Below are 24,474 nucleotides of genomic sequence, written 5' to 3' on the forward strand. Positions count from 1 at the left end.
GACTGGAGTAGTGTACTACACATAGCTGGAGTAGTGTAACTTAGGTCGACTTACCCTGGTAGTGAAGACAAGCCCTAAGACTCATATGCTCAGACTCCATTGAGAGTGTAGGTGCCTTAATATCTTTGAGCATCTGGCCCTAAGTGTAGTGCTGTTGACTCTCTCACCCATAATTACTTTACTTTGAAGACAGCGGAAGTTTTGTGATAGAGTAGGCTTGGGCACTGCCATAGCAAAATATAGTCCTTGAGAAACATGGTCAGTTAAAATTGGACCCACACACATGCACATAAAACCCTCACCAAAGTGCAAAACCTCTTTTTCCTATCAGTGTTGCTGTCTTAAATAATGTATGAATTGTTGTGTAGTACACTCTACTGTCGTGTCCTAAAATAGTTAGATGCAGTGTATGTGTAAATGTGTGTATGCATGTTGGTAAAGTATTTAGTCTAATCTGATTGTTTTTTTCCCTTGGGTTTGTAAAACTGCCATATGGGATTATTTTAGCACTTTCTTCTATGAATTAATAAACAATGTTTTTTCTCGCAAATAGTTTATCTGGTGGATGATATTCATGTGTTTTCTGGGGACATAATTAGTGCCCTGAGCCCAATATTGCAAGTACCTACTACTGAATGTGGGGCATATAACTTTGAGTAGTAACATTGGGATTGTTTGGACTACTTAGAATTGTTAGCACTGCGCTCACTAGTAAGTGTTTGCAGGATCAGGCCCCAGGTTTCCAGGGAACAGAAATTCTTGGTATAAAATACTCTTTCATTGTCAATAGGCATAACGTTGATAACTGGTGCCAAGGGGTTAATCGTCTTATATGGATATTGTATTAAGCAAACTTAGTCATTTAACAAGGGATATATGACCAAACCTATTCATTCAGTCATGCATCAGAATAGGGCTGCATTTGTCTGAAATAACAAGGACGATTTTTTGTTGTTCAAATTCGAAGATCAAATAGAAATAAAAACTTTATTGCTTTGCTGACAGTCTTCTAAAGATTACTCACAAAAAAATCTCCAAACAAACCCATAGGCATATTTATGTTTTTAATTCTCCAAACAATACGGAACTGAATGGATATCAGAGAAACAGCATGGCATAGATATTAGCTCTTGCATTGAATGACTTACTGGAAAATGATTAAATATCGAGGTTTGAACTTTGACATTTTAGTAATATAACAAGAAATATGAAAAGGCGATAATAAATTAGGCTATGTTATAATATTTCATTCCAGTTGGTTGACAAGCTTTGTTCTCTAAGATAGATTATTGTTCTATCTGAAGCCTTAGCACAGTGTCATGTTTGAGATGCTGTAGTTATAGATTGCTTACTGTTTTCAGTATTACCTTTTGTTTTTCAATGCACTAATAAAAGGGCCATTTTGAAAACTTTGGATAAAACTTGGAAATTTCCAGTCTAGAATCAGCTTGTTTCCTCTAAAAATAAGGAAATGCTTAAGTTGTCATACAGTTTTTAAAAAGATAAGCAGTACAAAAAATAAAAACAACCCTAAAGCCCACAGTTTTATATTGATTTCAAAACTGTTAGTTCAGGCACGAATAAAAAAACCCCATCACCTTTAGTCCAGATTTTCTTATGATACAGGTCCTTTATGCTGCTAGGCTCAAATAGCCCCTGGAGAATACTGCCCTGCTAGGGGCGTTCTACGACTGGAGTGAGGCTGGCGGAACAACTGTATCCCAGCTCTGTTCCCAGCATAATGGGTGCAGACAGAGAGGTTTGCAGGGACATCCCTGCACAATTTAGTATAGTCCCAGGACTCAGAATTCGGAAAGCATAAAACTGGCTTAAAGCCACCTTAGCTCCCCATTCTCCTGTTCCTGTGACAGCCACAGAAGTTTAAGAATACTCAGCCTAAATTTAAGAATAGATTATTGGATGGCGCTTGGGGGAGATCCCCTGCTTAGCTCCCATCTCTGGACACGTGGCTGAATGCTAAAACAGCATATGAAGGGGGAGAGAAAGGATCGAGGGCATTAGTGGGTGAAAAAAAATGGCATGTTTTCTGTTTCCTTGTTGAATTCTAAAAATATTCTGACTAGCTCGACGGTAGGTTGAGAGAACAGCTAGAATATTTTGTCAAAAATTTTCCTTTTTTTTTTTTTTTTTTAAATTTCAAACTGAAAAAATTGACTTTGTACGGCTAAGGGAAAGAATGTTCCCCCTCCTTCGCATCCTCTGACAGCTGGAGAATAGATTTTGGGAAAGAGAAACACTCCACGTCTGTGTTGCCAACCTAAGGCCTGGTCTACACTTCAAAGTTGGTTGACAAAGCAGTGTCTGCTGAACCCCTGGTTCAGACACAACTAGGTCGATGGAAGAATGCTTCCGTCAACGTAGCTACTATCGCTTGGATGGGCGGTGCGTGATGTTCCTACAGTGCCGGAAAAACCGCTTCCATTGCTGAGGAAGCATCTCCATTGTGGCGCTACAGCAGCCTAGCCACAGCCCCGTAGCTGTGCCAGTGTCGCGCCTGTAGAGAGGGCCTAAAGGTTGGAGCCATCTGTGCAGCTGTCGTGCCTCACCCCACTCCATTGTCAATGGAGGGAAAAGACTCGGAAGCGCTCCCCCAAGTCCCCACTACCTACTGTTAAGCAGGGGGCTACTGCAGAGGTGTGCCCCATGGCATGCAGGAGGTGCACCTCTGCTCACCCCTGTGCAGTCTCTCCAAATCCTGCCTACTCCTCACTCCAATTCATAGCAGAACTGCAGTAGTTCCAAGAGACCCTCCGGCCCTATGGAGGAAGGGACGGGATTTCCCATCTGTCTGCAGCTGACCTGAGAGCGTTTTATTTTTCTTTAATTTTAAAGATGAGCACTTATTTTATGGTAAAATGTGGTTCCTCTGCAGTCTGCTTTCTATCCCCCCCCCCCCCTCCAAAAAATATAAGTGACTGCAGAGCTCCTGAGAGGTGCTGGGCAGGCAGCACTCTGAATGGAGTCCTCTATCCACTCGGGCCACTGAGCACAGGCCGTGGCAGGGCAAGGCTCCATCCATGCAGTCCTTGGCCTGTCTGATCAGATTGCCAATGACAGGGACTAATTTTAGTGATGAGGATACCTGTCCCTTAGAACTGGATGGGGAAAATCAACTCATGTTGCATCGTGTGCTGTCACTGCTCGGGTGGCCGTGACGATCATCATCAACCTCTGCCATAGTCCTGCATATGAGCTAGAGCAGTGGTTCTCAAACTCATTTCGTCGGGCCTCCTTTCTTAGTGTCCATAGCTATTTACGGATGCCCCTCCCCCCAAGTACCTTTACCACCCCCCAGCTCTGAAGGCAGAGCGGAGAGCCGCAGCTGCCGACAGGACACCCGGCTCTGAGGGCAGCCCCGCGCCAGCAGCAGCACAGAAGTCAGGGAGGCAAGGTGAAACTCGATATTTGTCTATCACGTTTCACAGGCGACCTAGAGCCCCAGTGACACCCTTACTTCTGGGCTGCTGCTGCTGCCACCCCAGGGCTGACAGCCAGAGCTCCACTGTCTCCAGGTGAGGAGAGGAGAGCCTGAGCCTGGGTGGCAGGGCTCCAGTTGTCCCCTTTATCCCCACCTTCTGCACCAGCCCCAGGACTGACTGACAGAGCTCTTCATCCCACCCCCCAAAAGCACGCAGCTTGCGCCTCCCTTGACACATTCCCACACCTCCCATGGGAGGCTTGCCCCACAGTTTGAGAATAGCTAATCTAGAGGCATAAAGGCTCTCTAACACTGTCAGTCCCCGGACTTACAACCTTCCTATCAATGCTGCAAATGAACTTGGGAACAATTTCCAATAAAACTGAAACTCTTCGGATAGCCCTGAAGGCAAAGCCACTATTTAGTGTCAATAGAAGAATCGTGGCAGCCCCACTGAGATTGTATCAGATACAAGAACCTGTGAATAAGGTACCACATCTTGGAATAGGTATAAATAGTTCACTCTTGTTGTGCCAGATACAAAAGCCCCATAGCTGTTTCCCCAGTAAAGAGAAAAAAAACAACTGCAGAAACAAAGTGAGGAAATGTTTCTTCAGTGCTACAAGGAAAGTGCAATAGAATTCCAACACTTATATTTATAATTTTGGTGTATTTTATTGTTTGTAGTTGACTATAAGAGTGTTACCTATATATTTCAGTGTTTGTTTTACGGGTTTCCTGGCTGCTCCCTCTCTATTCAGTTAAAAAACACAGTTTGGTCACATCTTTTAATAGCTCCTACCCATTGTAATGTGCTGGCTTTTAATTTTCCTTCTCTTCCAGAAAGAACTTGGAATGCACTTAGTTTTATTTTTGAAAAGCTAAACAGTAAGTTAGTAAAAGATGTCACCAGTCATTGGTTTGATGAGGATTTCTGTGGTTGCAGTTGTGAACAGCAAAGCAAAATGTCACTCCATTTCCCCTGATAGGTAACTGTCAAATCAAATGTCTTACCTACAGTACAGCACTGGTCATAAAAAGTGAACATTGAACAATGGTGAACATTAAACACTGTGGTATCTGCAGTGCTGTGTATCTTGATGACAAGTTCTAAACAAGTATCGCTATGTACGTTTTTTAAAGAGGTTGATGTCTTTATTAAATCATCCAGAAAAAGTCATGACAAACAGGAAAGATATGTTTACTGGACCAGTTTCAAACCCCAAGCTCCCCACATGCTAATTGCACCCCTCCTGCACAGAAGATGGATCAGCTGCCTGTTTGATACCCTCCTCGCGTCCTGTGCAGAGTTGTCTACAGAGCTGGGATCTGCACAAGGGGAGAGGGCACAGACTTGGTAGGCTGACAGTGGGCAGTTTACAGCCCTGCATTATATGGGTGGGATGGCCTTGACTTGTGTCTGTGTGCGCGCGCACAACTTGTCCCCTTTCAGCCCTGAAGACGTTGCCTGGAAAAGGGCAATTAGCTGTTCCCTTGAGCACTCCTCTGATGGGGCAATGGAGGTAAAAGGGCATTCAGAAGGCAAGGCAGGAGGAGGGCCACTGGGTGAAGAGAGCCACTCTGGAGGTTTTATCAGGGTGGTTATGTCTCCAGCAGTTCCCTAGAGACCCTCCAGGTGTTGGGGCCGCCCTACAGATCATCCCTGGAGAGGAGCAACCCTGCTCTCCCATGTTTTCTTCTCCCATAGCCTCCACCTGTAGATTTTCCCTTGGGGAGGAGGATGTTATCTGGCTTACAGAGTGATTTAATGAGAATCAGCTGAATATACCATTATGAAAAATAGAAGCAGTAAAACACAGCCCCTTGGTCTCTTTTAGTGAAAGCTGGAAACATTTCTCAGTCTCCAAAGAACTATTCAGTGTATAGTAGGAGTTGTGTTGCCAGGGCCTCTGGGTGTAGATACAGCAACACTGAGGCCCCAATTCAGCAAAGCACTTGCATGTGCTTACCTCCCTTTGAAGTTACTTTAAGCACCTGTTTAACTACTTGCAGAAGAGGGATGGGGTTACTGAGGTGCTTAAAGTTCAGCACACACTTAAGAGCTTTCTTGGGCCAGGGGCTTAGCTACTATGGTGATGAATGCTACAGGAAAACATATGGGTAGATTAGATAGATTGTAACACTGGGTTTATGCAGATTTTCTTCAAAATGTCAGATCTCCGTGGAGGTGGGAGAACCAGATGCCTGCTCCCTCTGCAAGCCTCTTATTATACAGCAGGTAATATAGAAAGAGCTCTACTCTCCCACAGGGCATAGAGATTTTTGCTGAAGTGAGGGCAAGGATGATTATGATACAAAATTTATAAAATGAGGCATGACGTTCTGAGCTCTTATTGCTGAAGAAAGTGATCCTGCTCAGATTGAAATCAACAAAAGTGTTGCAATTGCATTCAGTGGAAGAAGGCTCGGACCCAAAGTAGAACCAGCTACATCAATCCTTTATCTGTCAGGGTATGTGAAGATCTGTCATGTGCCATGCCAATGTCCAGTGGACTGCCACCATTTTTTGTAGTTGGATTGTCACTGAATGATGCCATGAAGATCTCCCAAATCCATGCTTCTTTATTGTTTGTCCATTATTTACACGATGCTCAAAGTGTGCTAAGTGCTTTCTTGACCCATAAAACACAGTTCCTACCCAAAAAATGCTTACAGTCTAAAATTAGACCCAGTATTAGGAAGAAGCAGCTAATAGTAAGGGTGTGAGAAAGGGAAGGACAAAAATTTGCTCTTGTTTGGCTATGTAACATTTGATCTCTTGTTGTTTGGTTTTTGTTGTTTTGTTTTTATAAAAGAGAGGGGAGGAGAGTGAAACCAGGTAGCTGACGTGATTGGAGGAGGGTGGTAGCATGTTACACTCAGGTGTTAGGGAGAAATCAGAAAACATTAATCTGGAGTTGAAAAGTTTAATATTGAGTCTGACGACACCCCCCATATGCTGCCCTGTCCATGCTGCTGCTCCTGGCCTGCTGAAGATTAGTGTTTTCCGGGGACCTAAGGCTTTTCATAGCCTTCTCAGAAGCTTGCGGGGCCCTGTGAGGGAGGGCTTTCTGGATGAAGTGTCCTTGTGTGGCTCCCATTTGATCTGGAAGGGGAGAGGTGGGCTGGCTTGTCTGGCTCTTAACCCTGTTCTTGCTGCTGCCCTACTTGGCTGTTGACCAGTTGGAGAACAAATAATTGAAAATAACATAGACTTTCAGCCTGTTGACAAAATCCATTGAACAGTTTACAGTTCAATATGCACCACATAACACCAAGGCTTTTGCTTTGTGACATTCAATGTGGATTTCTAATAGTTCTTGATTTGTAACCATAGCCAAAAACCAAGACTGCAGAATGACATTGTGAGGTTCCAAATTCACACTCTCAGTGACTTCCAGATTACCTTTGTTCAATTTAACCCATCCCAGTTCAATATTTTCTACCCTGCTGGGATGGGAAACTCACCCTGTGATGTGATGTCCAGCAGTGTTCTTTCTGCCCTGTACATCATTATCAGTGAAAAAGATTCTGTGACATAAACTTTACATGTCAATTTTTGTCAGTGAACCACGAGGCCAGTTTCTTCTTCCATAAATTATGGGTTTTACTGTGCAAACAGCATTAAAATCTGGTTTTGATCAGTAAAGCAAAGATAACTCAAAAACATACAGAGAAAAGATGCTTTGAATAATGGTTGCTTTTCTAAGTATAACTACACTTTAAACACCTGTAAAGGTTTATTGGTCACTGCTTAGGTATTTGTGGATAATTTGTTTGGGTCCCAATGAAATTATTCCATTGCCAGAGTCTGCTTTTAACACAAAAATGTAGGGGCATAACATAAACATTACAGTGAAGGGACATTTTCAGGTGTGGAAAGCATAAAGGGGTTTACCTTGAAAATAACGAAGGAAGGAAGAAAAGATGGAGAAATACCAAGAAACAGGAAAAAATCTTTATTCCCCAAATGTTATGACCCTCGTATATTTTCTTTCAGGGAGTCTGGTGTCCAGTTAAGAACTAATAAGTCTGATCTTTGTCCCATTCGTACATTAGTGTTTCTGAGCTGATAGATCAGCAGAATTGACTCTTACCTCAGATTACATTTTGTTGCCTTATAAGTGACAACAACAATCCCCACTGACTGTGGTGTGTATGTTACAAAAATACATTTCTCTTTTTTATTATTTTGTGTAAGCCAGCAGCATCAAAGGAATGAGCTGCCCCAACTGGTCTCACAGCTGCTGCTTCTCTCTGTTCTGTATATAGGCTAAATTAATTGAAAAACAGGGACAAAAAGGCATTTAGTTCAGGTCAGCCTATTAGACTACAGCAAATAAATGACAGGCTTAATCATTGTCTTTCGCGAAAGGACTGGTTGGCAGGGGTGAGCTCTCCAACACTTCCTTATGAATTTTTTTTTTCCAGTGCCTTGGAGCATGGATGCTGTGAGAGGCGGTACTCGGCACAGAGCATGGGCATGGTCCTATCAGGGTGTGACATCAAGGGGTGTTTTCAGGACAGGTTATTTGTCCTCATCAACCATGAAGTGGTATTTCAGCCTTAGTTCATTACAGCTTCATAGATATAGCTTAAGAAAAAAATTCTGTTCCTCCTTAATAACAGAGATGTGGTTAATTACTGAATTCTTGTTGTCGGCATTAGGTCAGTTTGTGGCACCATGCTAAAAACAAACATATGGAGAACCTTTGTTCCGTTGCTGTCTGTTTTTTGGTATCGTACGTGTAAATGAGCTATGTCAAAAATAGTTGTAGAAAAGCCCAACCCTTGTAGTGGTTTACAAACTATGTATCTTCTGAATTTGTTTATAAATAGAAATGTGCACTTTACAATAAGGATAAATTGGCAAATCAAGGAAATGGGCTCAGGTAGATTTTCTTAAACTTCTTCCAGTAGACTTTTTAGAATTTGTAAATTATTAGGTGTCTCAGCATGCATTCTGTATTATAGCAGAAATTAATATGTGATGTACATATTTAATGCTAGTTAGATTGGTTTTCTTCTGAAATCCAAAGGAAAAAAATTATGGAGTGATGTAACATGGAAACTGAAAACCGACTTACATTAAAAATGGGTCAGAGAAATATTACTAACAATTGGTACAGAGAAGAACTCGTTCCCGATTCTTTTCTCTCCAGGCAGTGGAAATTAGTGTAAGTTATTGCATGTTCAATGCAGTTGTTCTTTATAGAATGAGTATTACCTTACAGTTATTTTTTCTGTCCACATTTGTGATCTTGACTATATAGATAATCTTTCTTTTTTCTCTCTCTCTCTCTCTCTCTTTATTCCAGGCCTTCTGCCTTATCTAGTAGCCCAACATATTCAGATCTTCCGTTCATTAGAATTTCCCCACACAGAAATCCGGCTGCAACATCAGAATCTCCCTTCAGCCCTCCTCACCCTTATATTAACCCTTACATGGACTACATCCGATCACTGCACAGTAGCCCGTCTCTGTCAATGATCTCGGCAGCCCGTGGACTCAGCCCTACAGACGGTGGGTTTAAGACTGGCTTCCTGTTTGCTGTCATTGTGGCAACTTAAGTTATATTAATCTTGTCAACATTTCTCTTTTTTTTTCCTTGTTCAAAGCAGCTTCAGCAGATTTGTCAGCCGTATTCATTATGTCATAAATGTTTCAATACTTCATCAGCCTATTGCTGGTCATTTGTACATTTCACAAACGTTGGAACTTCAGCAAAAAAAAAAAGTTCTCATTCAAAATTAAAAATGTAACAATGTTTATGGCTTGTAATATCTTCTGTTTTGTGCGACAGACCGTGGGTATGATTCTGACTTAACTTAAAACAGCATAAATCAGGAATGCCTGTACTGAAATCAAATCACCTTGTATAAATCAGCATATCTCCAGCGAGTTCAAGAGATATATTGTGTTGGAAAGTTCTTTTCCTTTATTAAAATAGCAGTTTTATTATCTTAACAACACACTCACTTGCTAATGAGGGTCATTATAGGTCTATTTAACTTAAATTGAGCTACACCAATTTATAGTAGCTGAGGATAAGACGAATGAAATTTCACTTACATGAGATATGTGATTGGTGATCAGAATCAGGTGGAGCATATTTAAATGACTCAGATTTAGGCAGCATAAAAGGAAAGTGATGTTCCCTGAGGTCTGAGTACGATGTAGATATTACCTCCCTGTTTATTTGGATGTAAGCTAAATTATAAAGGACCAAGATCTGCAATCTCTACTCAGTCCTTAGTAAAAACTCCCATTGATTTAAATGTGAATTTTGCCTTAGTGAGCAATGAACAGAATCACACATGGGCTGGATTCTGGGAAGTGTTATTTTTAACAGTACATTAGTAGTCTGAAGTTTCAAAATTGCTTTATTGTGCTGAGTGGAGTTATAATGGGGCCAAATTAGCAAGTGAGTATGTAATGAAGATAATTAAACTACTCTTTTAATTAAGGAAAAGCTCTTCCCAGTGCTCACACAAATTTACAAAACAGACATACTGCCTTTAGCAGAATTTGAAAAATGAGTAGTGTACTCTGTTCAAATGGATGACTAATTAATCCTCACTTGTAAGAGCCTATACCTTTACACTAACCCATTAGTTATGGGTGCATATTCGTCTTATGAGAATAAATTAAAATGATGTAATGTCAATCAAAGTGTATGTGTGCACATATCCACTGGTGATATCGACAGCCTGGTTGTTGTTTAAATCATGGTTAATTCTACACATTTTATTTTAACAAACAGTGTTATATGATGACCAGCAAAATCATTTAAAAAGAACACTAGTGATTATTTGGAAATCCTTATCTTGACACAAAGAAGTTCTATACATTTATTGTCGAATAAATATGATATAACTTTTTTATAGCTTTTGAAACCTCTCTCTCTTTCTCAATCTCTCACATGCCCTCCCCCCACAAATATATTTATATTAATATACGTACATGTATATTGGCATACACATGTACATATGCAGAGATATAGACATACATTCACTGTATCTGCAGTAAAATCTGTCTTAAGTGATCTCTCATGAGACTACAAACTGGACTGGTTAGAACAGAATCAATTGTAATGTCTTATGGCAGTGATTGTATTTATTTTTGCAAACTGTGTACAGAATTGAACATATTGTAGGCACAAGAAAACTTAATAAACTTTCCTAATAAATATGGATCAAGTTAGTACTCGGTTTATGTATTTGAGCAGAGTCACGTCTTAAGACCAGAGATTGGCTAATAAAGATAGATTCTTGTACATCTAAAACATTCTACTGCATACTCTGTGTTTATTTATGTATTTGATTTTCAGGCAATGTATAGGTATTTACATAGCACAGGGATAGCCACCATATAAGAGTGCATACATGCATGTGAGTATTGTGCTATACATACAGCATGTAAACTATGCAGTATAAGTTGATTTATAGGGATACCGCCAAGGGCCAAAAAAAAGTCCTGAATTCTTAAATAGCCCTAATTATGAAAGTGGAAGCAAAATCCTTGGGAAATATAAGTGGACAAAGGAAAATTACAAGGAATTGTGTAAGGCTTTATAGCTTTTATTATCATTGCATTTTAGTTGCATTGTAATTACACTTTGATGGCATATATTTATAAAATTGAAAGAGTTAAAGTGGTAATATAACTTACGAAGTAAATTTATGTATATAGGCTTTTTAAAAAAATTGATATAAGAACAATTTAATAACGGCTATCAAATGAGATTCCTACATAATTTCACGTACACTTTAATTCCACCTCAGTTGCTCATGGAAATTAAAAAATCAGCATACTGCCATCTCTGTTGTCCAGTATGAAGTTTCACAGGTATCCCAATAAAAAACATATTTAATTAAAGGTTGTAAAATATGTTACATAGAATTCATAGTTAGCCAGGTAAGCCAGTCAAGTGTGCAACTCTAAAGCCCTTATTCAGACAGATCTATTCAGATCAGACCCTAATCTCCCTTGTTTGTTGACAGTACCTACCACATTTTGGACTCTACTGGAATGCAAATAATAAATAATAGTTCAAGTATATACCTGTGTACACACACAATGCTAAAGGTATAAGTGGCTTGATTATAAATTCTGTCACACACAGTTTGCATTTGAAGGTATGTAAAATTATGCTGTTTTTTCTAAAAGTCAGGATGAAATATCTATTGCCAGTTAAATTGCTTTAGGTCAATTAGATCATTCTGTTTGGGCTCAGTCCACAGTTGCACTGATCCAGGGGCCAAACAGCCCATCGCATAATATAGAGCAGCTTTAGAGTTGCTCTGTTATGCAACTTGTAGACAGTGGCTGCAGCAGCTGAGGATCTGGTTGAGTGTTTTGCATACTATGTCATCACCTCACCCGGGAAAACAAGTGGTGTGGAGCCAGCTCTGCCGGTTTTGGTCCACCCATGGATTTCCCACAGCAACACAAAGGAACTAGAAGTGGGGTCGAGGACTGAGCCAGTTGTTATGTGTATTGCAGTAGTGCCCACTATGCAGGGGGTGTGATTCTTTTCTGATTTACACAGGTGTAAAGCAGGGGTAAATCCACTGAGGCTACCCTGGTGTAAAAGCTGCTGTAAATGGGAAGAGAATCAGGACAGCAGTCCTTGCCCCAAACAGCTCCAATTCTAAAGGTCCAGTCACAGGGAGAGCTAGACCTAGAATCCCACTTAGTGGGGTAATCCTGCAAATATGGCCAGGAGGAACTTTACATATGTGAGTAGCCACACTGAGCTTTGCTTTTATAAAATACTTACATATTTTAAAAAATAAATTGCAGATCCTAACTGAACTCAATTACCCTTCAACCAAGCCATTATTAATTGGCCAATTTCTTGTATTTAAAAAGAGGAAAGATTTCTTAAGGAAACCAGAAATTCTTTCAATTTATGGAACATTGGTAATATAGTTATATGCTCACTATATGCCTTGATAGGTTCTGAAGCATTTCATTTTAAAGCTTGTAGCCAATGTTATTGTTAGTTAACCCAGACACTTATGTCAGAAAGCTCAGGAAGTGTTTTAAGTGTGTCTGGAAAGATGATATGGTCGTCTACTACTGTAAAACTTCAAAATCAATGACTCAGTGTAATGAGTGAGGGTTTGTTTTAATTTGTGGTCAAATATTTTTCTTGTCATTTTACAGAAAGTGACAGTGGCAAGGTGTGGATTATATTTATTTTAGAAATCAATTTGTAATTTGAAAACAAGAAGGATTCTTCTCAGCTCACTTCTCTTGTGGTTTCCTTTCCTGCACTGTCTAAAATCCATTTATTTTTCTTTAATATTTCCTAAAGTTTGATTAAAATAATGTTTATTCTTCATTTATGTTGGATCTCACAATATAACAGAGAACACTTTTTATTTTATAACATACTGAAATACTCTGTAAATCCTGTTCCTGTAGGAGCTCCCAACTCTGCCATTTCATTTTTCCTTTTAGAATAAACCTGGTTCCTGTGTTTGTGGTGTTTCATTTAGGACCTGATCCTTCAAACACTAATGCAAATAAGCCACTTTACCCGTGTTAGTAGTCCCATGTGAATAAAATTGTTCAGTGTTTCCAGGATTAGTGCTTAAAGTTGTATTTCCACTCAGAACATAGCCAATGAAATGGTGGAAGAATGGCGCTGAATAACAAGCATAAATATGAAAATACTCCGTTGCTGTAGAGACCTTAAATCTGAAAATCTCAAAGTACTTTACAGATATTAATGAACCGTGCTGCACAACATTCTTCTGAGCACAGTTAGGGAAGTATGATTATCTCCACTTTACAAATAGAGCAGCTGAGGACCAGAGAGGTAGAGTGATTTGCCCAAGCTCACCCAGGAAGTCTGTGGCAGAAACAAGAATAATGACTAATCTTCTGCTCAGTCCACAAAACCATCTATTAATAATTGCAGCATCAGAGGGCCACTGAAATGAAATATTAGTCCAATGTTACACTTCAGCTCATTGCATGGAGTTTAGTGATGCTTGAAAATTGTATGGAGGAAAAACAGATCATGAATAATTTTTGCAGAAATTGAGTTGTTTTTTATGAGTAAAGGAGGTTATCTGCAGGGGATTGGATGATTCATGAACACAGTAATGGCATATACAGCCTCTCTCCTCTATGGCACTGAGCCGTACACACCTAAGTAGACCCATTGAGGTCATTGGGACCACTCTCATGAGTTCCATTACTCATGTATATGTAGGATCAGGGGGGAGGGGGAGCCTTACTCATTAACATGAATCCAGCCTTGGCTAAAAATGCCTATAAATTGTTCCTGTCTGACAGCTAATTTGCTTGAAAGAAATTAGTTTGTCCTAGTCCAGTTTTGCATTTCACAAAATAGTCCCCCATTGATGACATCCTTTCGGTATTTTCAGCAGGGCGTTCGGAGATGTGAATGATCATGGAACTTGACCTGCTTTGCAAGAGGTGTTTCAGGTTAAGATTGAGACACATTGGCGCAGGAGAGAAGCTTTTGCTGCTTGTGGTTAGCTTTTCTTGTGACTAAATAAAACGTATTAGTTTCCAGGCCTGTCAGTCAGTCTGTCACTTTTAAATTCACTTAAAAAAATAAATATAAAAAATGAGGTCACTGTGAATGGTAAATGTCACTGGTAAATGAATATTTTATGGCTTGCCATTTTCTGAATGATGTCTTTGCAGTATCACTGGTTGAAGTATGTTGACTGCACGGGCATATTGCAGATGTTGCGTTGCTTTAAAAAAATAAACAAGCCGGTTTAATAGCCAAAGGGAAGCAGTGGAGTAATAAAATTTTGCCTCTTGTTTGTCTTACGTCATTAATGGTGCTTTTTTATGTTGTGTTCTTAGCTCCACACGCTGGAGTCAGTCCAGCTGAATATTACCATCAGATGGCTCTATTGGCAGGTCAGCGGAGCCCATATGCAGACATTATTCCTTCAGCTGCTACTGCAGGAGCTGGCGCCCTTCATATGGAATACCTTCACGCCATGGATAGTAAGTGAGCATGCTGAAAAAAGTGAGACAAATAAGGCCCTGATCCTGAAAAGAGAACCCCATGGGTGAATTCCCTATGCTCACATGAAGCCCCACTGTCATCAGTAGAGCTCTGTGCAGATGCAGGAGTTTGTGCCCACATGGTTCTCGTTGCAGGATCGGGGCCTAAAAGTAGTTTAAAAAAGAAGTGAGAGGTAGCAAAGTGAATCTGATAATAAACTTTGAAAGCGACTAAGGAAAGAAATGTGATTGCTTCTAAAAATAAAGGGCTGTGGGTAAAACTAACTTTCAAGTGGACTCAGATTCCTAAATTACTAAATGTTTTTGAAAAGGTTACCTTACATTAACAAACATTGTCATGTTTATCTTTAATGTCGATATTTTTGTTGCTGTTGACACCAGTAGTCGTTGTTCATAAATAAACATTTACGTCCATTTTCCTAACCTTAGTTAGTGTCCCTGTTCCCGCAAAAAAACCCAGCAACCAGTCAATGTGAACAACTCTTATTTTATAGCATTTGTCTAAAACATCTTCAGAGAGCAGCAGATATGTTTAAAAATTATGTATCCTGGTACTGACTAAGCTTGGAGATTGTTTCTGGCTCAGGCAATGTGGATGGCCAAATCCCCTAGGATGCTGCCTCAAATTTCTAAGCTATGTACCTCCTTCCACGTGCTGCACCATCTTCAAGACCTTTTATTGTGGCCTCCATTTCTCTCAGCAAAGTTGAGGGAGAGCACTCCATCTGAAGCTGCTCACTGCTATTTTTTAGTCAACCAAATGGAGCTACTGTTGGTTGAGTAACAGTTGTGCAAAGCACTTCACTCAGGAGCTGCTAATGCTGTCTGTGAAATCCTCATTCCCCCATCTCCACCATAACTTGAGAAGTAAGAGACTCGGAATAAAACCTTGTTGCTTCCCATGTGGCATACTATTAGAGAATTGGTTTAGCCTGTGACTCTTTTAAATCCTTGCCAGCATGTGGTTTTCTCACGTCTATATCTCATTATTGACCATGATCCGGGGCTGCTGATCCCAAGGAGTCTGCATAGAATGTGAGAATTATGAGGCTCACCCATAGAAAGCATGAGGACATAAGAAAGTCAGTGTTGCGAGGACATTCATTTAAATATATGTTAAATAAGTGATTGATAAGATATATTGTGCAGGAATTGAGTGTGCAAATTAGACGTTTTTATTAGTCGGAAAGAAGGTGAGCACATTTTTTAACAATTCAATTTCAATTACATATTCTATATTCAGTTACTGTGCATGGTGCATTACAGTAGTTAAAATATTCCAAACATACTCATTTACTACTTGGAGGTGCTTATAAAAACCAGAATCTGCTTTGTGGACATTATTTCTGATAAGCTTCACAGAAGATGGAGTTTTTCAAAGGGTTTTGAAGGGAGAGAGTTGGAGAGAAGGTGGCGGGGGGAGATAAAGGGCTATTAATGTGTTTGGCACATATTAATAACAACTTATTATAACATTCATTTTCTGCTTTATGGATGGTTCAAGACATGTAAATATAACAATCACACTTGGACACATCCTCAACTCGTGTAACTGTCATAGCTCCACTGAAGTCAATGGAGCCATCCTTATTTACACTAGCTGAGGATCTGGTCCACTGTGTATAATCCCTTGAATCCCAAAGTGCTTGATAAATAATGTGCCCAATCCAAACTGGCATTCTGACCTACTGTAATTTGCCTGTTCAGCACTTACCTACCACCATGATGGGCATTCTAGGAAAACCTAAAGAGATAGATAAAATTCTGTATCACTTACACAAATAACGCTAGAGACATCAAAAGACTTACTTGTGGAGTAACGGCGGGAGGATTGAGCATGCTATAATATGCATAGAAATACAGCCTCAGCATCACAAATAATTACCTCTTTTTACTTAAAGGCAGGGGTGCTGGAACAGTTTGTATAGTGGAGGTGCTGAAAGCCATTGAACAAAACTGTAAATCCTGTACATGATGGAAACCTCTTCAAGCCAGGGGATGCTGCCACACCCTAGTTCCAGCACCTGTGCTTAAAGGAAAGGATGTTGATCTTTGATGCATATGCTCTCTGTTCATTCATAAAAAAAGGGTCCTAAACATAATCTCAAACAGGGACAGCTGTCCAGATATTTGATATATGCACTTTAATTTGTTTTGTGTTTGGTTTTAAAGTTGAGATCACACATTTGCAATTCATTATAGCAGCAACTTTTCAATTAGGGATTATTTCAGGACTAAAGTCAAAAAAATTGAAGCAGTATTATGCAAATGGGTTATTTTAAACAGTAAATAGAGAATTAAAATAAGAGCGAATCCTAAGAAGGTCACTTAGCCTCACCTTCTGTATTTGATGAGAATGTGTTTAGTCAGGCAATAGCTTCTTTTATCTAAAGAGAGGATGAAGTTACCCTTTTATTTTGTAAAAACTAATTAAAAGTATCTTAACTTGCATGGATATACAGTAAATTAATTGTCATTAAGTAGGCATCTGAATGTCCTATCGTTCATCATGCTAAAGAAAACCCCTTTCTTCTTTGTCAGAATTTTAGATTAGAAAAGAGAAACAAAACAATTAGCAGGAAGCCAATATTAAGCTGCTTTTTTTTTTGAACGATCAGAATGCCCATATTTGCATTATGATGATTTTAAAAGTCCTCTTTCCATCCTGCCCCATCTTGTTAAAAAGAATGAAAAAGAAGTTGATAATTTCCCTCATTATTTGTGACAAAATTCTGAGAAATAGCTGATTTGACCCACTGAAAGATCCCTGCTTACGTATTCTGTACAACAATGGGTCAGAAACAGAGAGTGTTCTGAATTTACTATATGAAGAAGGTGAAACAGAGAGTGTCTCTTTCGCTGTGTGTGTGTGTGTGTGTGTGTGTGTGTGTGTGTGTGTGTGTGTGTGTGTGTGTGTGTGTGTGTACAGCAGTGAGCACAATGATCAAATCTGGAGCCTTTAGACTCTAATGTAATACAAATAATAACCATATGCATTATGCAGAAGATGGACACAGAGCTTTATACAGGGTACGGGGAACACCCTGCCTTCTTCCTGCTTTATGGTGCTGGAGAGCCATTTTTATTGGGGTGGGGGACAGGATGCTTGGCTCTTGTGCAGGGGGTTGAAATGTCCTACATGCTCTGGAGCCTCGCTCTGTGGGAACTTTTTGGTGAACTCCCACTGAATTCAGTGAGAGCAGAGCTAGCTAGGTCCACACTGAGTGCTTTTGACAGTCCCACCCTGTAAGACTTTCTGAGGTGTGACCTTTTGACTGAATGTAGGCTGAGTTTCAAGAAAAGGTGGGACAAGTTTTGGCTAGTAGACCCATTCCTTCCCATGTGTATCATCAAGGGATTTATGGGTTTGGCAACCAAGACAAAATTCAGGATGTGTACTTCCATAAAGTAAAACCAAACTTCTACTGATGTCTGTGAACCAAAACCACCAAGTTTCACACAGCTCTAGTTTATTTTCAAAAATTCAAACCTGTCATGTTCACAGCCTTCAAAGAAGACCAGTTCCTTTGGCATGTTTGAAGAAATGTGATTTAAAGGAATAAAATTATACATCTGAAAATTCTTCCCTAATAACTGATGCTAAAAACTTGAATTCAGAAATCGAATTCATGGACCAATTTGCAGCAAGGCATATTCCATTTTGGAAAGTAATGATTGAAATTGATTTCAGCTATTTTAGAAATGAGCTCCACCCTCAGAATAAGTCTTCACTTTTAACACTCTCTCTGATTTTTGCCTACACATCCCTGTCTCAGAGCTTCACTAGCTGATATTACAGTTTCCTTTAGTATAATATCTACTCCACAAGGACTATATTCTTAAACAAGTCTGTCTTCTGCTCTGTAGAATGCCACAGCCTACCTTCTGTTTTCACCACCCTCCAAAGTTGATGGTTTTTCAGTGCTTGCTCAGAAGGTGAATGGAGTTTTTAGTGAATCACTGGCTCTGCATTTTTGGTCTCCAGGAATCTTACAAAAAATGGAATGTGATGCTTCATTGGAAGAATACTATGAACAGATAAACATCTCAAATTAATAAACGCTGAAGTGTTTGTGTTTAAAATATATGCCAGAGCAAAGCTGCAAAGTTTATTTTAGCAGTCAGAGATGCTTATAAATTGTGATCTATTTCTTTTTATAGTAATATACGAACTCAGAATATTGTTATACTAAACATTTTGCAACATAATGAATGATCATTTCATATTTAAAACCTTTTAGGAATGTAAAACCTAATTCAATGGTGAATGCAAGAAAAACAATCATTTAATTGGATTTTCCATTTTGAAAGTCACTGTCTCACTTGAAGCCAGTTCTACTCTTCCATTACCAAGTACTGTGGTGCTCTGATTTGGCTGTAACCAGCATCTCATGTGACACAGGAATTCTCTGTTTACATATAGAACTGTTACCCCTTAGGAAACTGGCCAAGTCCCAGGTAGATGCAAGTTGGGGTCTGACTGATTTCTAGATCCAGGTGAGACAACTATGACATGCTGTTCCAAGGAGAAAAAAAAATCTGTGGCTACTGAATGATAAGGCTGAGTCAAGGCTGCCTGTTATAAATCCACTCTGCTCTGCTCTGCTCACTCTGCTCTGCCATACCACATCTTTGTCTCTGGCCAGAGCACTTATGTGCCTACCACAGAGCCAGGGGACAGGGATGAGCTGGCCCAGAGCGACTCTGTGCTGAAGAGAAGACTGGCTGCTGATAGCAGTTGGGCGGGACGAGGCAGGTTTAATGAGCATTTGAGGGAAAGAGTCTTTTCAAACCGCCATAGTGTGACTTAGGAATGGGTTGGCTCATTTTAGAGAGGGAAGGAGGAAGGAGGGAGTCATGCATTTGTTGAACATCTGTGGGGCACCAGGATGAGGATAATCGTACTTGGTAGCTCTGTGCAGTTTGTTAAGGATGAGTATGCTTCTCTTCAAACTCCTAGGGGTAGCACAGACATGGGTGATACTTATTTGGTACAAGTGTCCTCTCCTGGGAAATGTGGTATAGAACTGCCAAAAGAGGTTCTAATGCTGAAATGAGACAATGCTCTGATCAGCAAAGAGGCAAAGTGCAACTGTGTTTGTAGATAATTTATCAGGCTGTCTAAGCTTTCACTTCAGATGAGAAATGTAATCTAGCAGGGTTCATGTTATAGTATTTTTAATGATCGCTTCATTTTCCAACGAAATCATTGGAATACATCTCTCATTTGCAGCGGAAAACATAACTAGCTGATATTTGATTTATAAACATAGTTGTGGTTTGCCTTTTTCCCAGTCAGCGCATTGTCTCATTTCAGAATCAGAAGCAGTCAGTCTGTGTCTGGCAAGTCTCTAACAAATTCCCCAGGACACTTACATCAGATAAATGGCAGTCACCTCTATCTATACACATTCAGATCTGGAATTCTGATCAGTCACAATAAATATTTTTAAACTTAAGTCCTAAAAATCAAGTTTAAAATCTTTCCTAAATTATCATTGGTAACATCCCTATGCAGAGGTCAGGCTTCTCATGTTAAAAACAGAACTGTAACATGTAACAATGTCATGCTTATCCAAAGAAAGTGATCTATGTTTCCCTCATCATGAGCATGTCCAGTGTCTTGTGACCAATCCCATTCCTATCAATCTGAGGAAAATAAATGATTGATGCTTTTCTCCATGTGACTACAAGGGGGAGGAGGGATCAGCTGGTGTAGAACATAGCAAGGATTATAAATAATGACAATAACAATGCTGTGAATAACATACCATTTAGCTGTTCAGTTGTGGTCTAGTGGATTGTGCAAAGAGTCCTGTTTGCCCCACTCATTTGATGTTTCACTGCGGACGACTGAACTTCAGTTATCCACTTGGTCAAATGGAGATAATAATAACAACTCACTTTTAAAGTGCTTTGAGCTAGCTCCTTAGCTAATGCAAATTGGCATAACTCCATTGATTTCAGTGTAGCGGTACCAATTTATATCAGCTGAGAATCTGGCCCATATGAGAGGTATAGATGAAAACTACTAAATAAATGCAAGATATTAATATATAGTTATTCTTTTACTATCACATGGATCTTGTATATCCGTAGTAAATGCATAGCAACTTCTTATAGCCACTAATCAATGTTTGTACTTTCATGGAGATAAAACATATCAGGCTTTAGAAGTATCAAGGCACTGCACTTCATAAAGTAGCAGATGTACGCACAGTACAATAGCACGCTCATAAAAAGAGAGATAAAACAGATTAAGTAAAATAGCTTGAAGTAGCTCGAGGAAAAAAATAAAATCTTCAAGTTTAAGTTTTAAATGATAATTCAGCAGCATGAATATCCAGTGAGAGACTGGAGGAATAAAGATGTGGGAAAAAACCCTGAACCCTGATGCCAAAGGCAACCATTATTGGCAGTCTTAGCAGAGGTCAAAGAGTGTTCCAAATTAAGCACAGTTTATGGGGGGGGTATAAGCAGAAATCAGATCACAGAATGATATCAACCGTAAAACAATGGCTTTAATTACAAGATTTTGAATGTTGGCTGAACACACTCAAAAAGGGGCAACCAATACAGATGTCTAAGGAGAAGAGTCAAGCGAGAAAATTGCAAGCAATGAAAATTAAGACAAGTCCTGTGATTCTGTGCCACTTGCGTGTCAGACAGAGTAGCGATAGGAAGATTAGTTGGAAAACCATAGGAAGAGTTGAGACAGGAAAGAACCACGGCATGCACCATAGTTTTAGCTGCAAAATTTGTTAAGTAATCGTGAATTCTGGAGATGTTTAGTAAGTGGAACCGAGAATTGAAATAATGTGTGAAGAAAACAACACATCATAGTCAAAGAATAAGTCTGGATTGCAAGCATAGAAATGGGTGAAATACAAAGTTAGCTTAGCTCAAAATAAAAACTCCAATAGGAGAAAAGCAAAGTGAGAGAGCCTAAAATGAAAATGCCAGTCTTACTATATTTAACAATAAAATTAGCAAGCTTTTAGTTGGACGTATCCATGAAATGTGTAAACAAAGAACATCAGGAAATTTGGGAAAAGAGCAGATCTCTACATCAGCTGTCTATAAACACTAACGAAGGCCCTGAATCAGCTATGTATTTGAGTATTTGCTTAACTGTAAGCACATGGATAGTCCTGTTGGAATCAATGGACTACTCACGTACTTAAAGTTACACACATGCTTAAGTACCTTGCTGAATTGAGGTCTAGAGCACCAAGTAGTGGGAAGTATAAAGAAAAGATCACAGAAACCTGTAACCTACTCTTTAATTGTTGAGAAGTTACACAGAGCTGCAAGCCATCCAGTTAGAAAAATAGGACTTGAACCAAGAGTTTGTGGCCCTGGACATCAAAATTACATGGCACGCTCCAATATTACCAGTTTATTTGATTGAAATAAGAAGTGCAGGTGGTATTATTTTTAATACAAATAATTGCCTCTAGAACTTTGCTTACAGTGAAATCGAGGATTACATGAATCAATATTAGGATGAAGTTGAAGGTGATATATCTCCCATTAGCACGATAGAATTGTGGTTACAGGTCAGGAGGAGTACCGGCCCAATAGTGGAAGTTTTCAAAGCCGCACAGAGAATTTAGCCATACATGTTCTGTTCATTTTAATGGAAGATGTGGGATCGAATCCCCTGCACTGCTCTGAAAAGCTTAAACTATAGTTTTGAAAAAATGGATACATCCACCCCCACAAATCTTCTTAGTTACTTGAAAAAATTGAAATAAAATCCTAATGTCTCTTAGCCTAATGCTGTGATTGTCGAATTGATGACTTCTGTTGATAGAGCGTTTTGTTTTATGGCATTATTTTATTCATCTGTTTTATTTTTGCAGCTAGCATTGGCCAGGAGGAATTATGATCAGCAAAGGGAAAGCTGCATCTTAGTCTTTATTTTGTATTTTAGAAGTTTATTTTTGGCTCTTTGCATTGAAGTGGCAGGGGTTTCAGGGAGCGCCGATGTGAGCCACTGTCTCATCGCTTGGGCTTGAATTAATGATGTGAATGTCTAAGCAGCCATCAGATTCATAAATCACCAGAAATGAGAGGGATAACATATAAAAGTCTATTCCTTTTGTTTAGCAATTTATCATTTTGCTTGCACATTAATAAACAGAGCTCCCCTGAGGTAAGCCATAGGAAGATAAATTTTTCTTCCTAATTTTCCTCAATTGTAGCCAGTAGATCACAAGTGGAAAGAGTGGGCTTGTCACAGCATGTTGTGACTCTTTATACCCATCGCCAGGAGTCATAAATAAATGGGGTAGAGTACTTTGGTAGATAATTATTTTTGTTTACATAACAGGTGCCAGGTTTCCGAGTCCAAGGCTGTCAACTAGACCAAGCCGAAAGCGTACGCTGTCCATATCGCCCCTGTCTGATCATAGCTTTGACCTTCAGACCATGATACGGACATCTCCAAACTCCTTGGTCACAATTCTCAATAATTCTCGTAGCAGTTCTTCAGCTAGTGGTTCCTATGGCCACTTATCTGCAAGTGCAATAAGGTAAAAACTCTGCAAAGTATTGATTAATTTTTTGTTACAGCATTTTTTGTGCATAATGCTGTATTATCGATCTTACACCATAAATCTGCATGGATGCAAATATACACACATGTGTGTTTCTCTTTATGTGTATATATATTTCTGTGTGTCTATACCATCTATCTTTTTGACTGGAGCAAAATTTATAGCGCCAAATATTTCTTTCTTGCTTGGAAAAGTAACTAATAGAGAACTTTGAGCCATTTTATTATCCACTAGAGGTAACTTTCACTATAAAGGGCAATAATGGTGTATAAATATACACACACACACACACACACACAGAGGTTAATATTCAGATATAAAGACATAGGATGGGATTGGCACTTGTGCAACTAAGTCATTTAAATGATTTTGAAAATCCTGCCCATAACCACAACAGACAGCAAAGTGTCCCAGTGGTACTGTGTTCAAAAATGTGAAGCTCAAGTGCTTTCTGATACTATCATTAAACCCTCTAGATCAGGGGTGGCCAACCTGAGCCTGAGAAGGAGCCAGAATTTACCAATGTACATTGCCAAAGAGCCATGGTAATACGTCAGCAGCCTCTCATCAGCTCCCCCACCCTGCTCCCAGCGCCTCCCACTCTCCCTGCCAATCAGTGCCTCTCCCTCCCTCCCCGCACCTCCCGATCAGCTGTTCCGTGGTGTGCAGGAGGCTCTGGAGAGGGGGAGGAGCGAGGGCACGGCAGGCTCAGCGGAGGGGATGGGAAGGGGTGGAGTAGGGGCATGGCCTGTGGCAGAGCCAGGGATTGAGCAATGAGCACCCCCCACCACATTAGAAAGTTGGCACCAGTAGCTCCAGCCCCAGAGTCGGTGCCAATATAAGGAGCCGCATATTAACTTCTGAAGAGCCGCATGTGGCTCCGGAGCCACAAGTTGGCCATCCCTGCTCTAGATATTTGTCTGATAGCTTTCCTACTATCCTACTTTCCTACTGTGTATTTAAAAGTAAGGATCTCTAAGGCTAGATAACATGCATCTTCCTTTTCACCTAAGAAATATTTCTTATGGTTAGTAGCCCGTTTTCAGATAAAAGGACACCATACCTTAAAATAAGGTGAGCAGCTCCCAACACACGTGCAAGAGTATGGCAGACAATGTCTCTATCCAGGCATGACAAGGAACCTCCGTTCTATTCCCTGGGACATTTTCCTTCACTATTTGCCCATGGGACAAAGTAGAGGAGCTATTCACTATAGAGCTTGTGAATTCCACTTTGCTGCTTCATTTGCACATGCAACAAATCAGCAAGAGAAGAATGGTGGAACCATGGGATTGAGAGAAGAAGAGTAGAGTGGAGAGGTGGAGAGAATTTGCAGGGGAGGATGAAGGGGGACAAGGAAGCAAACGGGACAGAAGGAGAAAAACAAGAGAGCAAAAGCGGAACAAAATAAAAGGAGATCAAGGAACTAAAAAAAGGTGTCAGTAATG

General features: G+C 39.9%; 1 protein-coding gene across 7 annotated transcripts in view; it reads left to right on the forward strand.

The window, feature by feature from the left end:
• GLI3 (GLI family zinc finger 3) overlaps positions 1 to 24,474 on the forward strand; it is a 242,973-nt gene that overhangs the window by 153,791 nt on the left and 64,708 nt on the right. For all 7 annotated transcript variants that reach the window (XM_043540549.1, XM_043540552.1, XM_043540551.1 and 4 more), the window contains 3 exons: positions 8,758 to 8,963; positions 14,298 to 14,444; positions 22,801 to 23,002. In XM_043540549.1, coding sequence (XP_043396484.1) covers positions 8,758 to 8,963; positions 14,298 to 14,444; positions 22,801 to 23,002 — 555 coding nt within the window. The remainder of the gene's footprint in view (positions 1 to 8,757; positions 8,964 to 14,297; positions 14,445 to 22,800; positions 23,003 to 24,474) is intronic.

This window comes from Chelonia mydas, chromosome 2 (genome assembly GCF_015237465.2).
Source record: "Chelonia mydas isolate rCheMyd1 chromosome 2, rCheMyd1.pri.v2, whole genome shotgun sequence".
Taxonomy (NCBI): Eukaryota; Metazoa; Chordata; order Testudines; family Cheloniidae; genus Chelonia; species Chelonia mydas.